Raw genomic sequence first — 25,085 nt, forward strand, 5'->3', positions numbered from 1 at the left:
GCACAGGTTGCAGGCTTTTGGGACTTGTAGACTCTGGACAGAGAAGATGTTGCACATCCAAGTTACCCATGAATTCCAGTGGTGGACCTTGTGCTGTTTACTTATCTCTCTTCCCAGTCCTGCCTTACAGGGTAGAACTGAGGATAGAAGGGAGATGACTTCACCAATGTCACCTTATGCATCTTTGAAGGGAGAGTAGGCTATGAATGTGTGAGATACATTTCACAGCATGGAGAAGCAAAGTGAAGTGGAATTGGAAGTTTCATCAGTTGGATTCTAGCTGTCAAAGACAACATGAGAAAAAATGATGGTTGTACACTAAAGCTTTCACTGAAAGCCACCAAATGGTCTCAGAACACTAGATGGAAGCCTAATTTTCAGCCACTGTGGGCGCAATCCTAACCCCTTATGTCAGTGCTTTCCAGCACTGACATAGCAGTGCCAATGGGACATGCGCTGCATCCTACAGTTGGGTGTCACTCACGGAGGCCTCCTCAAAGTAAGGGAATGTTTGTTCCCTTACCTCAGAGCTGCATTGCCCTTATGTCGGTGCTGGAAAGCACTGATATAAGGGGTTAGGATTGTGCCCTGTAACCTCTTGGAAGTAAAATCCTATGCATCCTGCCCTATTCAGAAATGTGCCCATTAAAGTTAGTGGAACTTATCTGGAATTTAGTGTGTATAAGATTGCAGCCCAAGGGCCAAATCCCATCCAACTTTCCAACCCTAGTGTAGCCATGCCAATGGGGTGCACACTGCATCTTGTGGTGGGAGGGTAGTTATGGAGGCCTCCACAAAGTGAGGGAAAAGTTGTTCCCTTGCCTGGGGGCTGCGCTGTAGCTGCACCCGCACTGGAAAGTTGGATAGGATTGGGCCCCAAGTTTTTTGTATTTTCCTCTCATACACTTGCTAAGTGACCATAAGATGAAGATATCATCTTCCTGACAGAAGCTCAGTGTGTTATTAGATTCAAACTTGCTTAGGGCCCAATCCTATTCAACTTCCAGCACTGATGCAGCCATGCCAATGGGGTGCATGCTGCATCCTGGGTGGAGGGGTGATGTAACAGAGGCCTCCTCAATGTAAGCAAACATTTGTTCCCTTAACATGGGGCTGCATTGTAGCTGCATCAGCTTTAGAAAGTTGAATAGGATTGGACATTTAGTTTCAACAATGTCATGTGCTTTGGATCATTCTCAGGTGTATGTTTAATGTAGAGTGTATGTACTATTTTTTGTAACACACTTACCTGTTTTTGATTAGATTATGCTGATAAGCCCTTGGAGAAGCCGTTGAAGCTAGTGTTGAAAGTTGGAGGGAGTGAAGTGACAGAACTTTCAGGATCAGGACACGATTCAAGTTATTACGATGATAGATCAGACCATGAGAGAGAACGGCATAAAGAAAAGAAGAAGAAAAAGAAAAAAAAATCTGAGAAGGAGAAAGAAAAACATCTTGATGATGAGGAGAGACGGAAGAGAAAGGTAAACAGTTGCATGATAGTGAAGCAGTTGACTTGTTTTCAGTGGTGCCTGTCAGAGCTGGGACTGAAACCATAGTATTTGAACTCCTGACCAAAACAGTGAAAGATCATCAAAATGTTTGTACTGTACACAGAATACTGATGTATTATGTTGAGATATGTATTTATACTGTCAGTATGAAGCAGGCCCAGTGGACTCTCAGACAGCTGCCAGGGCCCATTGCTGCTCGCTCCCTGGACCACTATTTAAAAACATTTTCAAGTATCTTCTCTGCCTCTTCGTCCCCTCCTTAAATGACAGCTGGTTTGGTGGCAATATGGGGAGGAGAGAGCTGTTCTGTTGTCGCTGCTTCCAGGTATCCCTCCTGTTATGAAATGGGAGATTACCCCAGAGATTGCTGCATCACTGTAGAGTCCCTTGGACAAGCTGAGTTGAGAAGCTGAGAGAGGAAGAGGCGGTGATGAAGTGTGACTCCTTTATGGTGCTGGATAGAAAGGGGGCCACAAGGAGGAAAGGGGAAGGGGAGACATGGAGGAGCTTTGCTTCTTCCACTGCATTTGTAACTGTTGGGGGTGGAGGGAATTTCAATTGGTTATGCTTAAATACTTGGTTTACTAAGGTGATGGGACTGTGTTTGGGGTATGCTACTTTAGACTGTGGGTGGCAGCTTACATGGTCCACTAAACCTTCAAAGAAACCTCCTTCCACTTAGAAAACTGCTCACGGTTAGGACTGGATTCTTAATGTCTTGAAGAACAAACTTTTTTCTCAGACATTTGGACATATCTGGATTTGTTCTCAGTCTCTACATTGATTGTTTATATTATGTTTTAATTATGTGATGTTACCCACCTTGGGATCAGTTGGCATAAAGACAGGATATAAATAAACATTGTTTTAAGAAATGCTTACATCTCACACAAGCCATAAATGTCTGGGGTTTTTTTTTGCATTTATTAGTGAGAAATTAATCTCCCTGAATTTTAACATCACCAAAATATTTCTGGTGACAGTTTTAACAATTTTGTGTGTATATGCTGTTTTTGCATCTGAATATGCTGTATTGATTACCTTTTTCATGTTTCTACCTTTGGGTATTAGGAGGAGAAAAAAAGGAAAAGGGAGAAGGAACAGTGTGACACTGAGGGTGAGACTGATGACTTTGATCCTGGAAAGAAAGTAGAGGTTGAGCCACCCACTGATCGTCCAGTGAGAGCCTGCAGAACTCAGCCTGGTGAGTAGCCAACTGTAGGTATAGTGAAATAAATCAGCAGTTTATTTGAGATCTAATTACCAGTGAGATTTGATATTGATTTCCTCCAATAGACCATGTTAAATTCTGTGCAAAGATACAGTGGAAATTTTTTTCATAGAAAAAATACATTCCTGACTCCTCTTGTTAGAAAGGCATGCTTGGACCCAATTGAATCCCCAGTCCTTTCCAATTTTCTAGTGCCTGTGCAGCTGTGCCAATGCGGTGTGCACTGCTTCCTTTGGTGGGGAGGCAGTCATAGAGGCCTCCTCAAGGTAAGGGAATGTTTGTTCTATTATCTTGGGTCTGCACTGTGGTTGCACCGGTGCTGGAAAGTTGCATAGGATTGGGCCCTGAGTCTGCACTCCCAAAGGAGGGGTTTTGAGTTAAGCCACTCTGAAGCAACATTGACAGTTATGAACAAGCTTTATAAAATCAGATCTAAGCAAAGAAAGAAAAGGCATCAGGTTAACGGAAAGCAGCAGTGATAATGGCTTGCAGCAAAATAACTGAAGTCCCTAACAGACACAGTTGTTCACTCTGTCGAAGTCATTCTTACCAGCTGACTAGACTATTAAAGTTCAGTATTGCAATGCTGATGACTCAAGTAATGTAGGTTGTGAAGAATCATGATGAAGTCATTCTTCTCCTGATTCCTGGGGATCTCTTTCTTTTAACCCCTTGGGCTGTTTCTCCTGAAGAGTTTGCCTCCAGGGGCAAGGCTTCCACATCCTCATCACCCTTTGTCTCTTGGGTTGAACATTTCCAGTCCTGAGTTGGCATGCCCTCAGGAAAGATGCACAGGGTTTTAATACACCTTTCTTTGTCTCAATGTCCTTGGGCTTTGATGAAATACATTTGGTTTTAGAGGTTTCCTTGCTAATTGATTGAAATGTTGTGCTCTTGCAGAGCTTTGCCTATGTTCACATTCAAAGGGCTCCTTCTTAAAGAGGGAGTTCTTAGGGTGCAGTCCTAATGTCAGTGCTGACATAAGGGCAATGCAGCTCTGAGGTAAGGGAACAAATATTCCCTTACTTTGAGGAGGCCTCCATGAGTGACACCCAACTGCAGGATGCAGCACACATCCCATTGGCACCGCTATGCCAGTGCTGGAAAGTACTGACATAAGAGGTTAGGATTGCGCCTTAAATGTATACCTTATATAGGTATATGTAAACTAACCTGATTCCTTTTTTCTTATCTCTCTCTCTACTCCAGTCCCTCAGTTTTTTAGGGCGCAATCCTAGAAATGACTTGGGCCAGCACAAGTCCCTTGCGCTGACCCAGGAGGGTCACAAACGTGCCATAAGGCATGTTTGCGCCTCCTCAAGAGGAAGCCAGGCTGGCGCTCTGAGAAGCGCTGGCCTGTGGTGGCTGACATAAGCTTCTGCCCTGGCTTCCTCTCTGAGGCTTGCATCGGTCCAGCTAGGCTGACGCAAGCAGCAAAGGTATTCGGAGGGAGGAGGCGGGAGGGAGGCGTTCCTGGGTGGCGAGAGGGTGGGCGAGCGAGCGGGGAGCAGGAGGCGGGCCTGGGATCTGGCAGTTATGCCAGATCCCAACCCCTGTTCCTGGGGAGAATGGAGTGGCTTCAAGAAGTGGCGCGAGTCCAAGGAGATCCATAGGGGCCACAGCCCTTAACCGGAGGTAAGGTGAAATGTTTCCCCTTACCTCTGGCTGAGCTGCTTATGGCCGCTATCCTGCACTGGATACAGCGCAAGCCTCCTGGCTGGCCTGTTCCAGCGCAGGATAGGATTGCACCCAAAGTCCGACTAGCCTCTCACCCATTCACACAGTTTTACAATCATATGTATTCTTTTACTTTACTAAAGCATTCCCAGGGAGTGGAGGTAGGAATGGGAAAGTGAATAGCAAAGCATCCTTTTCTAATAATCAATTACCAGTATGCATTAGTGCCAGATAAAAATATTAGTGCCATATAAAAATATATGCATCAGAATAAGCATTATTAGTGCCATATAAAAATTAGTGCCATATAAAAATATATGCATCAGAATAAGCATTATGAATTGCCAGGCATTTTATAATGCAGATGAAGTCTGGAAGTTGTCTGGCAGAAAATGTCACCAGTTTTTGTTCTGATGCTCCTAATTTGTTAGATTTGTTTCTCTTCTGTTTGTTGAAAATAGAGTTTATTCATGGGACCCTTAATGGGGAGAGAAGTGGGATAAAACTGCAGTAAATAAATACAGATGTGAAGAGTTTGTCTCTTACATTTACAAGCAAAAACAATTCAAGGTCCAATGTACTGTTGCTGAACCTTAGTTCTAATTAGAGATAGTGAATATGGTATGCACAATAATTGTATATAGTGATCTTTCTGGAGCTGCAAAATTCACATATGTGACCAGATTAACACATCATGCAGATATACCCTATTAAAGCATAGCGTTTATAAGAATTAACTTCTTTTCCTCATGTTGAATTGTAGCAGAAAATGAGAGCACGCCTATCCAACAATTATTGGAGCATTTTCTTCGCCAGTTACAGAGGTAAGGCTGCAGCAAGATTTGTGAATAGCAGTTGAGTCTAGATATTGATGACTGAAAAAAGAAAAGCAGAAATGGGGGGAGGAGCAAAGACACTTTTTAAAGGGTGTTTTTAAAAAGGATATTTTCTTGGAACTTTGGGGGGGGGGAATTTTCTTAAGAAATTTTTTTTTAAATAATGAGAGAAATGCTTTTTCAGCCAATGCTTTAAAGGACTGTCTTAGCTGTCTAATCTCTGAAAATGTTTTCTATGTACAACTGAAATAAAAAAGAAAAGTAGCATGTGTAGTAGTAAAGCAGCTTGTTTCAGTGAGTACAAACCTCCAGTTCTCCAAAGGCCATGAAAGAAAAATGAAATTTTAGTATGGATTTTTCAGTTTTAGTATTGAAGTTATTTATTTTTCATGAATAGATTTTGATTAGAAAAAGAAACTTGAGATGGTTGTATTTTTCAAGACTATATTATTTAAATGACATAATATGGGTTTCAAGTGGCTAATTTTAATTCGCAGTATACCATTGTTTCCCAAAACTGTGGTTCACCACCCACCAGTGAGTCATGACATGATTGTTGGTTGGTGGTGAAACTGAAACTGAGAAGCTGATAGCTGAAGGGAAAAATACATTGAGCCCTATGGAAAGTGAAACTGAACAGCACTGTGTTTATTCATGAGTAGGTGAACGCACTTCAGTCAGTTTCAAAGGGCAGGCCAAGAGGAACACAATACCCCCAGGTGAATGCATGCCCCCAAAAACACTCAAGAAGGAAGTCTCCCCCCCAAGTTGACAAATGTTTAGAGCCCTATGGAAAGCAAAACTGAGCTTCACATGCGCATTTCTTCATGAGTAAGTACGCATGCCTTGGCTCCTGTTGAAGGCCATGTGAAGGGGAACGCAAGGCCACCAGAATGGTCCTGATCTGATGAATGTGAAGCTCAACAGACTTTCCAGAAGGTGCACCCCCACCATAGTAAAAAGGGTAAAAACAGAGACTTGAGCTGGTAAGGTGACACTTTTTTTTTTTAGTCTGGTAGAGCTAGTTAGGTTCGAAAAGTGTGGCGTTTTAGAAAGTGGGTCCCAGTGCTAAAAGGTTTGGGAACCACTGCTATATGCAATGGTGGTATGTTATTGTAAAGGTAAAGTGAATATCAAGGCTTACTGATAGTTCTTAACAGTATCATCTATTTAGCCACCTTGGGTGCCCTTTGGGGAAAAAGGCAGGATATAAATACAGTAAATAAATAAATTTATCTAATCATTTCTTTAAACAAAAAGCACTTTTTTATAAGAACGTTCTCAAACATAGCAAAAATGCATGATTTTCTTTTCTTTTCTTTATTTTTAAAGGAAAGATCCACATGGTTTTTTTGCTTTTCCAGTCACGGATGCCATTGCTCCTGGGTATTCCATGATAATAAAGCATCCTATGGACTTTGGCACTATGAAAGAAAAAATTGCGGCAAACGAGTACAAATCAGTAACAGAATTTAAGGTGAATTGTTAGTGTTTTGGTAAATATTCAACAATACTACAACAGCCAATTTTTATATTCAGTATAACAGAGGTGAAATTTTTTTGTCTATGATCATGCAAATGCTTTGAGAAATAATCCTATATATTTGTGCAGTCCATAGGAGTGGCTAGTAATCCTGTTATTCCGCTGTGAAAACTTAGGGCCTCTCTATTTTTTTTATTTTTTTGTATGGATATGCACAAAATGTGTTGTGTACATCTGTGCAACTGTAATATATGCACATCAAATGCATTAAGGCTATGTATCCCTGAATTGCATGTGCTAGAAAGAGGGACTGCCTGTGGATTCTTTCCAGTTGTACACCTGGCAAGCTTGCGTTTTCCACTACATAACATGGTGACACATCATTGCATTCCCCTGTCCTGTGAGTAAGGTTCCCATAGAAGTGATGGGAAATCTCTCTATCTGCAAGGTCTTCTTCCTGATCAGAAAGGTTGGTGAGATAACCTTGAGTGCTTCGGGCTATGCTCTGGGCTTTAAATCTTTTGTGCATTCTGTGCCAGAATCCTCCATAACCCATAATCAACTAAATCAAATTGAGGCCGTGTATGAAAAATTTGTTTTTGTAGCCTCCTTAAGATTGAAAAATCAGAACATTGACAAACGCCTGATAGGTTATAATATTTAGCTGCTAGACAAGCCATTTTCAACCACTGTGCCGTGGCACACTGGTGTGCCACGAGTGGTTCACAGGTGTGCCACAGGAATTTGGGGGAAGGTCATTTATTAATAGGGCCAATGGGAGATGTGAGCCCCCACTGGCAGCATGGTGTGCCTTGTCAATTGTCAAAAACCTGGTCGTGTGCCTTGACCATTTTAGTGCCTTGTCAGTGTGCCATGAGATGAAAAAGGTTGAAAATCACTGTGCTAAACTCTGCCTGGCCTACTAGGTTGCAAGTTGTACATACTTACCCTGATACAGTAAAAGAATTTAGTTCTTTTGGTATGCTATACTGTGGTTTCATCTGGCTGAATACTATAAAAATAATTCTTTGTACTTAGAAAATCAACATATGACATGCTAGTTCCCATTCCCATAACCCTTCCCATCTACAGTCTGAAGTAGAGCAGCCCAGGTGGAGGTTTACAGCCCCATTTGTTTTGTAAGAACTTCACCTAAACTGCCAAAAGAAAAGTAAATGAACCAACCGATTTAATGAGTTTTACTCATTGTTGTTCTCTAAAGTTTGATGTAGATATTAAATGCTGAGGAGTGAGACTTTTTTTGGTTTCCATTTTGTGCCATGAAGAACTAAAAGGGACACAAATCTTCACAGTCATCTTTGAAATAATTGGTGGGTGTTTATCAACAGTATTTTCCATTTTAATGTTTTTGAATTCATCATGACATGACTCTGATTGAACTTCTTCAACTATAAAGAACTTTTGAAAACATGGCAATGCTTATGTTTGTCTTTTACAGGCAGATTTTAAACTGATGTGCGATAATGCAATGACATACAACAGACCAGACACCGTGTACTACAAATTGGCCAAGAAGATCCTCCATACAGGTTTTAAGATGATGAGCAAAGTAAGATAGCTATGAAAGAGATCACAATGAGATCACTAATACACATTAAACAATTGTAGTGAGTCACAGTGAAGCATTTTTTCATCCATCTGTCTTTAGTTATAGTGCCCATTATATGACTGCTCTGTTCAGTAGCGTGTATACTCTGCACTTAAAAAAATACACATTCTCTACGAAGTAAATCTGAATTCTGGAACAAATATAAATTGTTCAAATTAAGCAGAATTATAGGATTTTTCTTTTTTGCATTATATTCTGCTTCTACTTATGATGAAAAGGGACTAGAAGCTGTGTAGAACACTGCAACCCTACCACCCTGCCCCAGTGCTAAGTCTTTTTCAGCCACACGTTTGCCTTCTGAGTTTTTGTCTTGAGTTTTTTTATACCACCCTTCCTCCAAGGAGCTCAGGGTGGTGTACCAGTTCCTTCCCTCCTTTTGTCGTCACCACAGCCCTGTGAGGTGAAGCTTAGAGATAGTGACTGGCTCAAGGTCACTCAGGAAGCTTATGGCTGAGCGAGTTTTTGAACCTGGATCTTCCAGGTCTAAGTCCACTTAAAATGTTTTATGATTTATGGAATACTATATAAGAATCCCCATAGCCATCACACAAGCCCCTCCCCCAGCACTAACATTAAAAAAGAAAAAGACAGGAAGAACATATAATAGCATTAAAAGAAATGGAAAAATGCTTGCATAGGAAATGGATTGGCATGAAATTGTGCAAAACCATTTTTTAAAAATATGAAAATATAAAAGCGTTAATACAAAACAAAGTAGCTTGTCCTCTGTGAAGATGGATGTGAGTCTCACACTCAGGTAGATGGCCATCTGCATGTGTAGTTTTTCTTTCTAGGTTACAGATATTCTGGTGTCGTGCTGCCATGACTGAATCATGTTGCATCATCATTGAAGATGTAGCTCTTAGGTGCAACGCCATGGCCATTCCCATCCCATCCCATCATCATAGCATCTTGGCTATGAGGGAAAGGTGTAAAGTCCCTGCCGCTCTGTCCTTTCTAATTCTAGGAACGGCTGTTAGCTTTGAAGCGCAGCATGTCGTTTATGCAGGACATGGATTTTTCTCAGCAGGCAGCTCTTTTGGGTGACGAAGACACAGCTGTTGAGGAACCTGTGCCCGAAGTTGTTCCTGTGCACGTAGAGACTACCAAGAAATCCAAAAAGCCAAGTAAAGAAGTTATTAGGTAAAGATCTTGATGGAATTCTTTGCTATTTTATATGTACTAGTTTCAAAATTACCAGCATCTGAAGCATTAGAATAAGAGCATTGGTTTCTAAGCTTTCCACTATTAAGATAACCCTTTCAGTACACCCATATTTGTCAAGGAACTCTTGATTATCTGTTAGGGAATCTTTTTACATGTTCTAGAGTGCACCATTAGTTTATGTGGAGTATAGGGAAGATAGGTTGTCCCCCACATGAACTGAAAGTTTTTCCCCTCTAAATGTATTGAAAGTGTCTCCTAGGATGCACACAGTTCTCCTCTGTGGGTGAATTTTGCAAGGTTTGATAGAGAAGTGGTCTTTTAGGAACGTTGTCCACCATTCCTGATCGTCTCATTGAAGATTACTGGTAATCCTTTGCAGCAAACCAGTTCCCTAAACAATAGTTTCAAAGGCATTGAGATGGAAAATTAATTTGAGCTTTTGCTCTTATAGATTGGACAGTGGTCTTCATTTAATCTGTTTTTTTTATGACAGCTTTTGATGAAGTTTCTTCTGTCTTTGGCTTAACTGTTAATGAACAGACACCTCAAGTATAGGTCAATATTTTCCATCTTTTAAATTCAATTTTTGGTCAAAAGAACATGTTGCATAACCACAATCGGAAAAATTTAAGAGAGGTGTTCCTGTTTTGGCTTACTGTAGCCCTAACTGAAGTAGTCTTATACTGAGAGTCCAGTTTATTTCCCTTCCAGTCACAAAATGTGTAGCCACACATTTTCCAAGTTACAGAGGGGTGTGTATGGCACTTTGTAATCAATTTACAGTGCACTACTAAGCAAATTCACTCTGAAGAAAGCCCTGTTATATTCGCTGGGACTTACTCTGAGGAAATTTGTATAAGATTGCATCCTTGGTTTTAGATAGATTCCAAATTGCTGGTATTGCTTGAGTATCTGTGGAATCAGCAGAATTTACCACCCAACTCTTGCATATTTTAAATGTTTTCTAAGAGAAATATTGCTTATTTTACTCTTTGTTTACAGTCATGCTCTGCGTATTGATTTTTTTTTTTTTACTATCAACAAAACATGATATATTTTGATTTAATTTTTTTGTATGGATACCATATAAGGGATACTTTGCTTGAAATTATGTAAGCATCTAAGGAGGGTTGCCCTAAAGTCAAATATCTCACTGTTCCTAAATAGGAAAGTGATTTATGGGTTCTGCAATGAGAAAATCACACTGGAAGATTAGATTCCATGGCATCCCACTATACAGCATTAGTAGAAGATTAGATGGGGCTACATTGAAATTTTATATCCCTGTTCACTTTCATTAGCAACCACATTTTGGAACAGCAATAAAAGTGATACAGGATCTCCAAGCATTCTGTGATAGATACTTCAGAGTTTCCAAAGAAGCACAAGTTATTGAGCTTTCTCTCCCAGGCTTCTGGATCTTACCTTAAGAGGAGGGAGGCATTTCCCCACGGAGTAAAATCCTCTTCATCCAGTTAAATATTCACCTTTCCTACCCATTTTCTGCTTCCTCTTGGGCAGGGTAGATTGAGTTAAATCACCTTGCTTTTGAAAATCTAGTTTAAATAAATGATTTCTCGTTGTGTAATTAATGGCAGTAACAAAATATATGAGTTTGTGTGTAAATGAAACAGACACATTCAGCCCTTTATGAAGCCTAGAAGCATATTGAGAGCATTTGGACATATCTTTTTGGTATCTCCATATACCTTTTTGTGATAGAATTCTCATGAAAACATAGAGAGTGAGCATTGGAACATACCTACTTGACAATTAAATACCCTGGTGTACAGGAATGGGATGCAGGACAGTCAGCACTCACCTCCTTGCCACATCTTGTCCTTTCAGGGCGCAATCTTACATCCTTATATCAGTGCTTTCCAGCACTGACATAGGGCAATGCAGCTCTGAGGTAAGGGAACAAACATTCCCTTACTTTGAGGAGGCCTCCATGAGTGACACCCAACTGCAGGATGCAGCACATGTCCCATTGGCACTGCTATGCCAGTGCTGGAAAGCACTGATATAAGGGGTTAGGATTGCACCCTCATTGGAGTACACTGGGATGGTTGCTAGCACTGCCAGTACTCAAGACAATGTTTCCTTACCTTGAAGAGATCTTTACAGCTCAAAACTCTCACAGGATGCAGTATGCACCACGTTGGTGTGGCTGCATCAGCACCAGAGGAGTTAGGTGGGATTGGGCTGTAATAATTGCTTAAAGGGCACTGTATATAGTAATAAATGAACAAAATCACATATGACCCATCTGTATCATGTATAATGCTTTACATCAAAAGTAAGTTATTTTTCCCCGTGTTTCTTTCCTTTAAAATAATAGTTGTTAACAAAATGTATTTGATACTTCTTGAGCTCCAATTTGAAACGTTGACTTTCACGTGTTAAGATCAGGTTTCATTTTGTTATTTTCTTTAGAGAAATGCATTGTATAACGGAAACATTTTTTGAAAATTCACTTGTTTTGATTTTTTAAAATCAAATTTATTTTAGCCACATTGATTTTAGGCCTTAGGAGAAATGCACACGTTCTTCCTTAGAACAAGACCTGAAAAGCTGTGGGGGAGGAAGCACATTCAAGGAATGTGACCCATAAAAACCTATGCAAGGAATGTGACCCATAAAAGCCATCTGCTGGCCTCTAAGGTGCCACATCGCAGTCCAAGTTTTAAAGCTTTAAAGACTGTCAGTCTAGGGACATAATTCTCACTTGGGTTAAAGGGGTTCTGAGTTCAGATTCTAGACATACCTTTCTGCCATGGTGACTGTAAGGCATGATGCCTACACTAAAGAAGTGGGGATGAAGGCTATTATCTTCATGTCCTGGTTGCACTCCCAGATGTATCAATGACCAACAATGCTGTTGGAAACAGAATGCTGGACTGTTATAACCTTGTTTTGATCTAACAAGGCAATTCTTATGTTTGGTTCATGCGAAATGTTTTGCACTGGATCATGAGATGTGTTGTGTGTGTGTGTGTGTGTGTGTGTGAGAGAGAGAGAGAGAGAGAGAGAGAGTGTGTGTATATAATGAGATGCGTTGTGTGTGTGTGTACACAAACACACACTTTGCATATGTATAAAGCAGGGCTCCCCAGCTACAGGCCACATCCAACCTACCAGCGCATTTTGATTGACCTGATGAACCCAGTGGCATTAAGAACATGCCCTGCTGGATCAGACCATAGGCCCATCTATGCCTCAGGGAGCACACAAGACAAGAGACCTGCATCCAGGTGGCATTCCTTGCATCTGGCATTCTGAAGTAACCCACTTCCAAAATGAAGAGGTTGCACTTGCACATCAAGGCTTGTAAGCTGTGATAGACTTCTCCTCCAGAAATTGGTCCCCTTTTAAAAGCATCTAGGCCAGATGTCATCACCACATCCTGTGACAAGGAGTTCCACAGACTAACTTCACGCTGAGTAAAGAAATATTTTCTTTTGTCTGTTGTAACTCTCCCAGCACTCAATTGTCCCCTGGTTCTAAAGTTATGTGAGAGTTGTTATTACGTGCTCTCCTCCCAATCCTGACCTGCCACTGTGCATCTTTCTCCTGTCAAATGAAATGACTATTGGACTGGGTTACTCTCACAGGGAGCACAACTACAAATATTGCAAATTTTTTTCTCCTATTTTGACAATTCTTAGTGTTATGTACACAATGTATGTATTACATTTCTGTAATTGACTGTCTTGTCAGCCACACTAATAGCAAGAATGTGCGGCGGCAGTGAAGAAGGCCAATTCTATGCTTGGGATCATTAGGAAGGGTATTGAGAACAAAACAGCTACTATTATAATGCCGTTGTACAAATCTATGGTAAGGCCACACCTGGAGTATTGTGTCCAGTTCTGGTCGCCGCATCTCAAAAAAGACATAGTGGAAATGGAAAAGGTGCAAAAGAGAGCGACTAAGATGATTACGGGGCTGGGGCACCTTCCTTATGAGGAAAGGCTGCGGCGTTTGGGCCTCTTCAGCCTAGAAAAGAGGCGCCTGAGGGGGGACATGATTGAGACATACAAAATTATGCAGGGGATGGACAGAGTGGATAGGGAGATGCTCTTTACACTCTCACATAATACCAGAACCAGGGGACATCCACTAAAATTGAGTGTTGGGCAGGTTAGGACAGACAAAAGAAAATATTTCTTTACTCAGCGTGTGGTCGGTCTATGGAACTCCTTGCCACAGGATGTGGTGATGGCGTCTAGCCTAGACGCCTTTAAAAGGGGATTGGACAAGTTTCTGAAGGAAAAATCCATTATGGGGTACAAGCCATGATGTGTATGCGCAACCTCCTGATTTTAGAAATGGGTTATGTCAGAATGCCAGATGCAAGGGAGGGCACCAGGATGAGGTCTCTTGTTATCTGGTGTGCTCCCTGGGGCATTTGGTGGGCCGCTGTGAGATACAAGAAGCTGGACTAGATGGGCCTATGGCCTGATCCAGTGGGGCTGTTCTTATGTTCTTATGGTGTGACCTTAGCAGCTGAATGTTTGAAGACCCCTGATATAAAGCATCAGGTATGTTATTGGCCAGTGGGGTTTTATTTTGAGCTGTCTGTAGAACATAGGATGTCACTGGAAGCCTCTTTCATTCCTGGAAGGGGCATTTCATCAGTCCAGGGACCCCTTCTGCTTTCACAAGAGATCTTTGCATAGTCAGAATGCTCCTTCCTGGATTGTAAGGTGTTTCTGATAATATTCCATCCTCCAGAAACAAGTTAGGATACAACCCATTGAATAATAAGGGAAAAAATGTGGATTGGCTGACTGGAGAATGCTCACATTTAGCCATATTTGGTTTCATATTTATTTGTATAACTTATACTTTGTTGTAGCTGTATATTTGAACCAGAAGGAAATGCATGCAGTCTGACAGACAGCACAGCTGAAGAACACGTCTTGGCTTTGGTGGAACATGCAGCTGATGAAGCTCGGGACAGAATCAATAGATGTCTCCCAAACAGCAAGGTCTTGCCACTTAATCTATGCAGTTGTTTTACTTTACTATTTTTCAGCTAAATGCATGGAAATGATGTCTTGAATCAGATTAAATAATTATGCTTTCTGACATGCAAATGGAATGTGAATATTGTTAGTTAAACAGAGTGCATGTATTAAATGTGCATGCATTTTTCGAGACTTCCATCTGAAGATAAACAGAAATTAAGTATCCCCTTGGTCTTGTTCCTAGGTTCTGCCTTGGTGACCATCCCCTTGAAAGTTTAATACATTAGCTCTGTATTAAAATCACTAAAGCGGGCTACTCTGGATGGGTAACGTTCTGCATTATAGTAAGACTAAAAACTGAAAATAAAAGTAGAATATTGACATCTGCTGATTATGTTAAACTAAGGGCCCATTCCTATCCAACTTTCTAGTGCCAATGCAGCCCCAAACTAAGGGAAAGTTTGTTCCCATACACTGAAGAGGTCTCCATGGCTGCCAAATTCCATCAACCTACTTCCTCTCCCCATTATGTCTGTCAAATGCCCTTATATACTACGTTGTGTTAGAATAGGGGCTTTATCCTTAGTGTTCAATATATGTGAGTCAGTTCTGTGCAGTTATTGGTGGTGGTTATTTTATGTTTAATCATTGTTTTGGTGGGTGTATGGAACACAACTTGCCTGTGTTGGGCTGTACACACATACAACCTATTCCACTGACACATTCAAGAGATGACAAAACTACCACCTCCACCATGAGTAGCTCTACGTAACTGTGAGCTCAATTCAGAAGTGCTCTTGGGCCAGCGCAATTCCTTAATGGCACTTTTGCAACACCTCTGGAGTCAGGAGGCTGGTGCATGGACCTGTGCTGGCCTCTGCTGCACCGACGGCAGGTAAGTCCATACAGCTGAGTCAGGCCAGCACAGGGCTTTGGGGAGGCCGGGGGAGGGTGGAACAGAGGCGTTCTGGGGTGGGTGGGCTGGTGGGAGGACTGGTTCTGGGTGGGGGGTGGGACCAGGATCCAGCACTTTGGCCTTCTGGACAGCCTGACCTACTGCTGGGCTACTTGGATTTGCACCATTTCTTTAAATGGCATAGATTCGAGTTGCCCCATATGGCCTACTGCCACATTGCTCAGGGTAAGGGGAATTAATTCCCCTTTCCCTGAGTTGCGCCGCAGCCAGCCCCAACCCTGCTCTGGATGCAGCGCAGGACAGCCAGCCTGCATGCTCCAGGGCAAATTAGGATTGGGCTGTAAGAGCCATAACTGAACAAAGATGCTAAGGAAATAGTCTTGTGATGACATCAAGCCAGCAAAGAAAGTATTGGAGATTATGTGGAGGAAAATTATCTCCCTTGTTCTTTGGAGCATGCTGTCCACACACAGCAGGAGGCAAGGTGTAACAGGGCTGATGTTGTGTGATCTCAGCAGTGTGGATCAGGCCGTTAGGATAAAAAATTTTAAAATGTAGATTTTCATTGTTTTTAGGAAGCATGACACCAATTTATATTTCTGTCTGTGTTTTTAAGTACAGATAGGCTATTTGAAAAAAAGTGGCGACGGGTCTTTGGTTTTCAGTGTAGTCAATCCATCAGATCCAGAAGCAGAAGGTAATTGTTCTGATAATCTCAATATGCTTTTTAAAAATCATTGCAACTGTGGTTTTATTGGTGCATGATAAGGCTGTATTTCTTTATACATTAAACAGAAAAAAACATATCTGAGTAGACATTTTAGGGTTGCACTGTAATGTCTGTTTTTTTAATTGCTCTGTTAGTGAGAGACAAACATTTCAATTCAATGTTATGATTCCATCTTAATTTGAGTAACCAAAACCTGTCAATTCCTTTGTGGAGCTCAAGTCAGTAATGGTGTATTAAAACTGGCAACAAAACAGTAAGGTTTACACCCAGAGATACACTTGACAATATATCATCAGCTAAAGTGGATAGTTAGTAATAATTTCCTTGAGAGTTTCTGGCTAATATTACAAATAGTTTCAAAATTAAGCAGCATTTATCAGCACTGCTGAAATCGAAAGTATCTTTCTGTTGATTGGAATATTTTTGACATTCATCTGAGCTGAGTTGCTGTAAATATATACTCTGCTTATTCAACGTAATCGTCAGCTATTTCGTTAAAACAAGGTTAACCAACCTTTGACATAGGCAACAGGGGGTTTAAGTCCTGGACAAAAAGCAGGAGGGCCAGTGGCACATTGCCTGGCTGTGACACATTGATCTGCAGTCCTGCTTATCTTTCCCTCCATTTCACTGCTGACTACTCCATGGCAAATTAGAGGCCACAGTGATAGCAAGGTTCAAAGAGTAAAGCATCAAATGAGAATTCAGATTCTTCTTGTCTGCTTATACATAGATGTATAATGTATGTTACGTATGAACTGAAAATGGTAAATACATTCTGATACAAATTCCATATAAACATACACAAATATATTTTTCTATTACTTGTTTATATTATATTTGCAACGTTAAATGTGTTATATGAATCCTATTTCAATACAGAAGAAGAATCCCATCCAGTGGATCTGAGTTCGCTATCAAGCAAATTATTGCCTGGTTTCACTGCATTAGGCTTTAAAGATGAAAGAAGGCACAAAGGTGGGTGCATGTGTTGAAGACCTCTGAGGCAAATGCATTTTAGATTGTCAAGATTAAATATTTGTTTTTGTATGATATCTGTATTCATTTGTGAAGCACACAATAGTGTCAAGAAGGTGTTTTCAATTCATTTTGGATGTTTACTGTACGTTTAATGGTTTATAGCTGTATGCTTGAACCTCCATTGAATTGTATGGTGAGGTGAGGCGAAGTGATTATAATGGCAGTTCTGCGTGTTCTGCACTGTAGTGCCTCATTCACACCTATGTGCCAGTGTGTAATTCTAATGTGTAAACAACATGCATCCATTTTTGAAGCAACCTAAGAAATGCACATTTTTCTGGCAGAAGAAAATTCCAAAGACTTTTTTTCTTATATTTCAGTTACATTTCTTTCCAGTGCTAATACAGCACTCTCGATGCAAAACCACTCTATCTTTCATGATCTGAAAGCAGATGAAATGGAACTGCTGTATTCAGCATATGGAGATGAAACTGGGATCCAGTGTGCCTTAAGGTAAGCAAGTCATAATGGAACATGGCAAGCATGGATACTTCACTGGTGTTGCATGCACTACAGCACAAATGTTTAAAGTTAGGGGTATATACAAAATAGTTTAAAATATGTACATCCCACTTTTATTATTTTAGAGCCATTTAGTTATTTGATTTTTCTCTGTAAACCGCTTTGTGAACTTTTAGTTGAAAAGCGGTATATAAATATTGTTAATAATAATAATAATAATAATAATAATAATATAAATAGCTGAAGACAAAAGCATAATTAAAATATTAAAGTATTGAATAACCTAATAAGAAAACAAATACACAGCAGCCAAACAAGGCACAAACAAATACCGCAGATACTCGCCTATAAGTCGACCCCACAGATAATTCGAGGGCAGGTTTTAAACCAACAATCATGGAATTTTCTATGACCCTCAGATAAGTCGGGGGTTAAACGTAGAGGGGTTTCTGACTATAGTTTTGTCTGATTTTACTTGAGGCCAGATCCTGAAAAATAACCTACCACTAATTGTTACCTAAGAACTGTACAGTCTAATTTATTAAAAACATAGTAAAAGATCATAAGGTACATTTTTATTCTTTTTAAATTCTGGTCGTCATCACCTTTTTGTAAACACTATCAGAGTAAGTGCACTGTAAACTACATACCAGTAAAACAATGGTTCCCAACCTGATGTTCATGTACTCCTAGGGACACTCAACAGGACCTTTAGGGGTACTTGAAAAAGAATGGAATAATGGCAAAAAAAGGCAGGTTGTGCTCCAGAATGCCTTGGAAGGCAGGAATGCCTTGCAAGGACCAGCAAGGCAGGAAGGGAGGTAGCTAGTTGGCTGTGAAAGCCCCACCAATAGCTAGTTTTTGGTCATCAATTCATCTATGAACCAGTGATTGAAAACCAGCGCAGTAAAAATACTGAAACATAATATGGAAAGTGATCAATCACCCAGAAATTCTCAGGACACTTCTGGTGCAAAACAGTGCAAAGGCAGAGTCTTCTGTTCTTCAGATGAAAAGAGAAAATATGTGATGAATACATGAAGTCTGGTCTTTCATATGGCAGAGATGAGGGCTTGTATCATTAATTACAAACATTTCGCTAATATGAAGGGTACAATTTATGGAAATGGGCTGTCAAGGGATATGCAAGTGAAAAGGGTTGGGAACCACTGCAGGAGGACTATGAATCAAATCCACCTTTAAGGTGTCTGGTGTGTTAAGCCAGAAGCTCTACGTACAGCATATAACACATAACTGGGAGTGTGCAATTCAATTCACAGCAGAGAGATGCAGCTGCATATATTTGCAGCCCTTTTTACTCAGAAGTAGACCCAATGCTTTCCATGGGTGTTATTCTAAAGTAATGGTGCACTGAACTGTAGCCTGGGAAGGAGGATCCCATCCTGGTGTTTCAAAAAAACAGACCTGCTTTGCAAGCATTTCCCAAGCAGAACCAGGTTGCAGCAGAAGGAAGGAGAATAAAAGGTTAACTTTGGCTGGAATGTCCCAGGAAAATTACTATAGCAACTAACCAGGTGCCTGCCTGAGCTGAGCAGAGAAACAAAACTTTTCAGAGCTGAGAAACCAAACACTTCAGAGTTGAAAGGCTCTGCCCTCTGATTGACTCGGAGATAAGGTGAAGTGATAATTGGAGCTTGATTACTTGGCAAAAATTTCACTGTACTGTACGTGAGTATCTAAGGTAGATATTGTGGTGAAACTAAAAAGCAGCAAAAACAAAATCAACCATCCTAAAAAGACCTTCTTCAATAATCATATTTTTATGGTATTTGAACATGCAGTTGTGGGGCCAGATGGATCTTCCTGGGGAGAGCATTCCAGAAAGTTAGTGCCATATCTGAAAAAATCCTGCTTTTATTAGCCACCCACCAATCTGGCTAAGGTACATGGAGCAGGACCTCAGATGTTGAATAGAGTGCATGAGGAGCTGAACACAGGAAAGGTGCTGCCTAACATATTCCCATACTTTTTCGGGCTTTGTCAATACTGAAATGTTGTGCTCCAGTTTGCTAGGACTAGTAAAAAACCTGATTTTACACTGTTTCCAGATGCTTTTCGAGTGTAACCCCCCCATAGAGCACTTTACAGTAGTCAATTCTGGAGGTTTATAGAGCAGGGGTGTCAAATGGCATCTGCTGAGAGCAGGAAGTAACATTAAGCTGATGATGGTCAGAAAGAAGCACTTTGTTCTCACATATAAGCACTTTGGTCTAACACAGAAACTCATTAGTTCCAAATGACAGAACAGAAAATGTGCAAATCTTGTTCATAATTTCAAGATGTGAGCAAGCCCAATTGTCATGCTGGGAGAGCCCAGTTATAACAGGTTCTGAAGAGATTCCTTCTGGGGACTATATCCATCCTGCAGGCTTTATATTTGACGCCCATGTTCTAGCGTGTGAATGTCTGTAGCTAAGTCTGACTTTTCCAGGAAGAGGCCCTATTGACCAGCCAACGGAAGCTGGTAAAATGTCTCCTGGTCTCCATCATCACTTAAAGCAGCACTGCATTGAGGAGAACCACTAAAGCATTCTCAAAAACCCCTCCCTGCCCCAACTGGCGCTTACCATTCCACCTCATCGCCATGTTTGTTTCAAGCTGATCTGGCCACAGAGCCACTCTAGGCAGTTGTGTGCTCAACATTCCAGAATGCTGTGCAGCAGAATGTTTGGGCACACAGGACTACCCAGAATATCTCTGTGCCTAGATCAGCTTGAAAGAAATGAAATCTCTGCTCGTGGGAGAAGGGCTTTTTCCAGACCCAGGTTTTGGAGAGTCCTGCATTAAAGGATCAAGTTTCTAGTCCTCCAGAACAGACTGTACATTTACTCTTGGATCAAGCAGTTCCCTAACCAGCAGTTCTTCTGTTTTATCTGGATTAAGTTCCAGTTTATTTTTCTCATCCCTCATAATTGCTCCTGTGGCAGTTAAAACAAACAATATACAAAGATTTGCAGTATCTGGGGAAATGCTCTTTTGGAAACTCTGTGGGAGGCAAAACAACGGAAGAAAGCTGTAATAAGCAAGATTTTTTAAAATATTAATGTACAAATATGTATGCTGCTGTCTGAATTTTATATCACAATTTCTTCTAGTTTGCAGGAATTTGTGAAAGATTCTGGAAGTTACAGCAAAAAATTAGTGGATGACCTATTGGATCAGATCACTTGTGGAGATCATTCCAAAACTATTTATCAGCTAAAGCAGGTAAGTTTGCATTACACAGAGCTGTAATTGTTGTGTTTGTTTGTTTTTCCCTTGAGATACGTTGCACAATGGAATATGGTGGGTGGTTATGCAAGACAGGGCCTACTCAGTAGTGGTACGTCAGCTGTTGCTTCCATGGAGGGCTTGCTTGGTTCATTCACTGCTAAGTTTCCACTGGCAAATTAAGAACTTTCTAATTCAGGGAGCATTTGTAATATGAAGCAGTTAATTACTATCTCTCAGTCTTTACTTAATTCTGCTGTTTTGTATTAATGTTAAGCTTGCTTGTGGATCATGATATTAAACAAAATAAATAGTATCGTTTTCTGCATGATTTTAAAACCACCACAGTTATTTTCTTGTCTTGTTTGAGCACAGATCAAAAGAAAATAATTTGTTCCTTGCCCTATTTTTGTTCCCCTTTGTCCCAGATTTCTGTAGGTTTTAGTAGATCTGCAAGATGAATCTAATTATAAATCTAACAAAAGGTTGTAGGGGAAATTAGTCTCTCCTACTGAATATGAATAATTGCTCAACATCAATAAAAGAAGGTAGCGAAAATGTTCCTATACCAAATTTTTTTTTTAAATTTTCAGAGAAGAAACATTCCTGTGAAGCCACCAGATGAAGTTAAAGTAAGTTGTACTGCATAAAAACAAAACTATAAATCATCATTCTTGCTGGTAACCTGTGTTAGAAGAACTACAAACGTTTGGGAAGTTCATGGGTTGTTCACCACAACATTCTAGATGTTTTCAAGACGTTAAGATTTGAGTTTGGGTTGGATTTTTCTGTGTCACTTTCATTCCTTAAATTTTGTATTTTTTTCAATTTATCAAAGGAAAAGGGGTACTGCTGCCTAATCACCACTATGGCTACAGAGGCTTGAGTGGCTGGTAAAGTGAAACTTTTTAAAGTGGGTCCTGATGCTAAACAATTTGGGAACCACTGACCTAATGTATAAAAATTGTAAACTGAAGCACAAAAGGGAATACCACAGATACTCGACTATAAGTCAGTTCCACAGACGTCGAGGGCAAGTTTTTGAGCCAAAATCATGGAATTTTCTATGACCCTCAGCTAAGTCTAGGGTTAAACTTAGGGGGTTTCTGACTATAGTTTTGTCTGATTTTACTTGAAGCCTTATCCTGAAAAATAACCTACCAGTAATTGTTGCCTAAGAACTGTGCAGTCTCTAATTTATTAAAAATATAATAAAAGACCATAAGAAACATTTTTATTCTTTAACTTTTTTAATTCTGGTCTTCACAACCTTTTTGTAAACACTATCAGAGTAAATGCACTGTATACAACATACTAGTTGAACAGTGGTTCCCAGCCTGGAGTACATGTACCCCAAAGGGTACTTGACAGGACCTTTAGGAGTGCTTGAAAAAGAAGTATGGGCTTTCATATGGAGGAGATGAGGGCTTGTATTAATATTAATTACAAACATTTAGCTAATATGAGGGGTACAATTTATGGAAATGGGCTGCCAAGGAGTATGCAAGTGAAAAAGGTTGGGAAGCACTGCAGGAGAACCATTAATCAAATCCTTCTTTAAGGTGCCTCGTGTGTTAAGCCAGAGGCTCAATATATAACATATAACACATAACTGGGAGTGTGCAATTCAATTCACAGCAGAGAGACAAGCAACAAGTAATTACTGGAAGTGCATCTACACATAGTTGCAACCCTATATATTCAGAAGCAGACCCATTGCTTTCCATGGGTGTTATTCTTAAGTGATGGTGCACTAAATTGCAGCCTGGGACTTTGTTTCAAATGGAAACGAGGATTACAGGTCGTCCCTCGTTATCCACTGGGATTCCATTCCGGAACCCCTAGTGGATAAAAAAAGTGGATATAAAAACAGTGGAAAAATAGATTTAAAGACTCACTGCTCCTAATGGAATAAGGTTGTGACTCACCATCCCAAGGTATTTGATTCTGGGACTCCCTGCTGATACCATAAAATATGTTAAATAAAAACAGTTAAAAAAAATTAAAAAGTGCATCCCTTTCCAATTGTGGTTTAAAACAGCTTTTCTTACTGTTATAGAAAGGCAGTAAGCAATTAGAACCCCTGCTTTTGCCTGGCTCAGCTGAAGAATGGCATGATCACTTGCATGAGTCTACAACAGTAAGAAAAGCTATTTTTAAACAGTGATTTTAAAGGGATGCATTTTTTCTTCTCCAGGGATCAGCACATTCCTTCTCATTTGCAATGACCGTTCGTGTTTTGTCAAATCGGTGTATAAAAAATCCATGTATAACACAGTTGGACCTGTAAATCCTGCTGTTTGAAAAAGCATTTGCAAAATGGAAGGAGGCTGCAACAGGCTCTGTAAACTTAGAGGAGGTTGGCTTCAATTCAATGGAATTCAATGGAAGTCTCAGGGGCAGTGAAAAGATTAAACTTTAGCTGCAGCTTTCTAGGGGCTGTCTTGGAGATTAACGGTCCTCTGCATTGCCAATGCTGATTATCTCAGATTATCTCTACATTGCCAGCGCTGCTTGAAAAGCAATGCTAGTTGAAAAGCAACTTCTTCAAAGTTGCTTGAAAAGCTCTGCCCCCTGAGCGACCTCAGAGTGAAGACAAGGTGATTATCTAAGCTTGATGTATTGGCAAAAATTTCTTGCCCTGAAGGCGAGTGCCTATGGTAGATTTCATGTTGAACTCTGTGGTGGTAAGCGATGTGAAGCTGGTATGGGGAAGCTGAATACTGATTTTTAAATTGCTAGCAATTTGAATGTGTTTTCATATTTTAGATTCCACCAGTTCTCATAAAAGAAGAACATAAATTGCGCAATACTTGCCCAGATGCCTCCAAGCAAAGTATGGTAAGATTTCTTATATAGTTTGTGCCTCTAAGAAAATGTGGCCAAAGGGTAAATCTTGAATGTTAGCAACTGAGATCTGTACGCACCTCAGTAGCGTAGCTAAGTCATTTGGCACCCAACACCCATAAATTTTTGACACCCCATATGACAACATTAATTAATCTGTGCTTCAATTCTGGACGGGAGTCCAAGTTTTCCCACTCAGCAAACCTTGACTGTGGAGGCCAAAGTTCACCCAGGAGCCCAGGTCTACCCATTTGGAAGAGATGGCTCCAGAGGGCAATCAGAAGGGAGCCCAGGTCTACCCAGCAGGTAGATTTGGGCTGCAAATCCAGGTGGGAGCCCAGGTCTACCCACGCAGCAAACTTCAGCCACAGAGGCCAAAGTTCAACCAAGAGCCCAGGTCTATCTGCCTGGTTGACCTGGGCTCTGGAATTAAGAGTTCTCGTGCCCCCACCCCCAAAAACACAAACACTGGATCCATTCCTGACTCAGTGACATACTGCCCCTGCATCTGGAGGTTCAATGTAGCTATCATGGGTAATAGACTATTAGTTAATAGACTAATGGACTATAGTCCACCATGAATGTTTAGAACTCACTTTAAAAGTCATCTAAGCCAGTGAACAACAATACCCAACCTTCCAGTGGCATCGCTAGGGTAGGTGTCACCCAGTCTAGTAAGTCATGGTATCTCCACCATTTATTTATTTATTTTACTATAGAACAATACAGGTTACCGACCAATCTGTAACCAACAAAAAAAACAACAGTGGCCAACTTGATGACACTCCCACAACTGAATAGGAGTTTGAGTATTAGCTCTGATGCATGGAAAAGGGAGCTGATTCATAACAACATCTTATTGGTTCCATGCTGTGTCATATATTAGAGCTTCATAACACTCAGCATTGGTCAGTTTTGAATTATGCCATTTTTGCCCAACATTGCATATATACAATTAGAGATCAAATATGTACACCTGTGAGCTGGGCAGAAATGGGCACTTTTTGTGACACAAGGCAATTATGTTTCCTTTTCTGGTTATTTGGTTATAGCTTCTGATAGGACACAGATATTTCAGTGCACTTTGTTTCATTGCATTCTGGTGTAAAGTATGCATCGAATGGTATGTAACTTGATGGTATTCCTAAAAACCACAATAATTTTGGTCACTAATGGTGTCATCTCCCCTGAGGGTGTCACCTTACTAACATCTTATTGGTACTATGGTATGTCATAATAACATCTCATTGACTTTTCGAATTATCAGTCTCATTGGTCCATTCTGAGTTAGGAAATCTACTTTTTGTTACATAAGACAGTTGCATATTTGTTTTCTGGTTTTTTGGC

At 40.5% G+C, this 25,085-nt stretch overlaps 1 protein-coding gene across 2 annotated transcripts in view; it reads left to right on the forward strand.

Annotated features, from left to right (window-relative positions):
* BRD9 (bromodomain containing 9) overlaps positions 1-25,085 on the forward strand; it is a 32,956-nt gene that overhangs the window by 793 nt on the left and 7,078 nt on the right. The window contains exons 2-14 of one of the 2 annotated variants that reach the window (XM_066628186.1): positions 1,264-1,484; positions 2,586-2,718; positions 5,186-5,246; positions 6,591-6,735; positions 8,201-8,311; positions 9,399-9,514; positions 14,400-14,532; positions 16,049-16,124; positions 17,040-17,135; positions 17,519-17,651; positions 20,777-20,888; positions 21,485-21,523; positions 23,661-23,732. In XM_066628186.1, coding sequence (XP_066484283.1) covers positions 1,264-1,484; positions 2,586-2,718; positions 5,186-5,246; positions 6,591-6,735; positions 8,201-8,311; positions 9,399-9,514; positions 14,400-14,532; positions 16,049-16,124; positions 17,040-17,135; positions 17,519-17,651; positions 20,777-20,888; positions 21,485-21,523; positions 23,661-23,732 — 1,448 coding nt within the window. The remainder of the gene's footprint in view (positions 1-1,263; positions 1,485-2,585; positions 2,719-5,185; positions 5,247-6,590; positions 6,736-8,200; positions 8,312-9,398; positions 9,515-14,399; positions 14,533-16,048; positions 16,125-17,039; positions 17,136-17,518; positions 17,652-20,776; positions 20,889-21,484; positions 21,524-23,660; positions 23,733-25,085) is intronic. The other variant, XM_066628187.1, reaches the window with a different exon arrangement.

This window comes from Tiliqua scincoides, chromosome 5 (genome assembly GCF_035046505.1).
Source record: "Tiliqua scincoides isolate rTilSci1 chromosome 5, rTilSci1.hap2, whole genome shotgun sequence".
Taxonomy (NCBI): Eukaryota; Metazoa; Chordata; class Lepidosauria; order Squamata; family Scincidae; genus Tiliqua; species Tiliqua scincoides.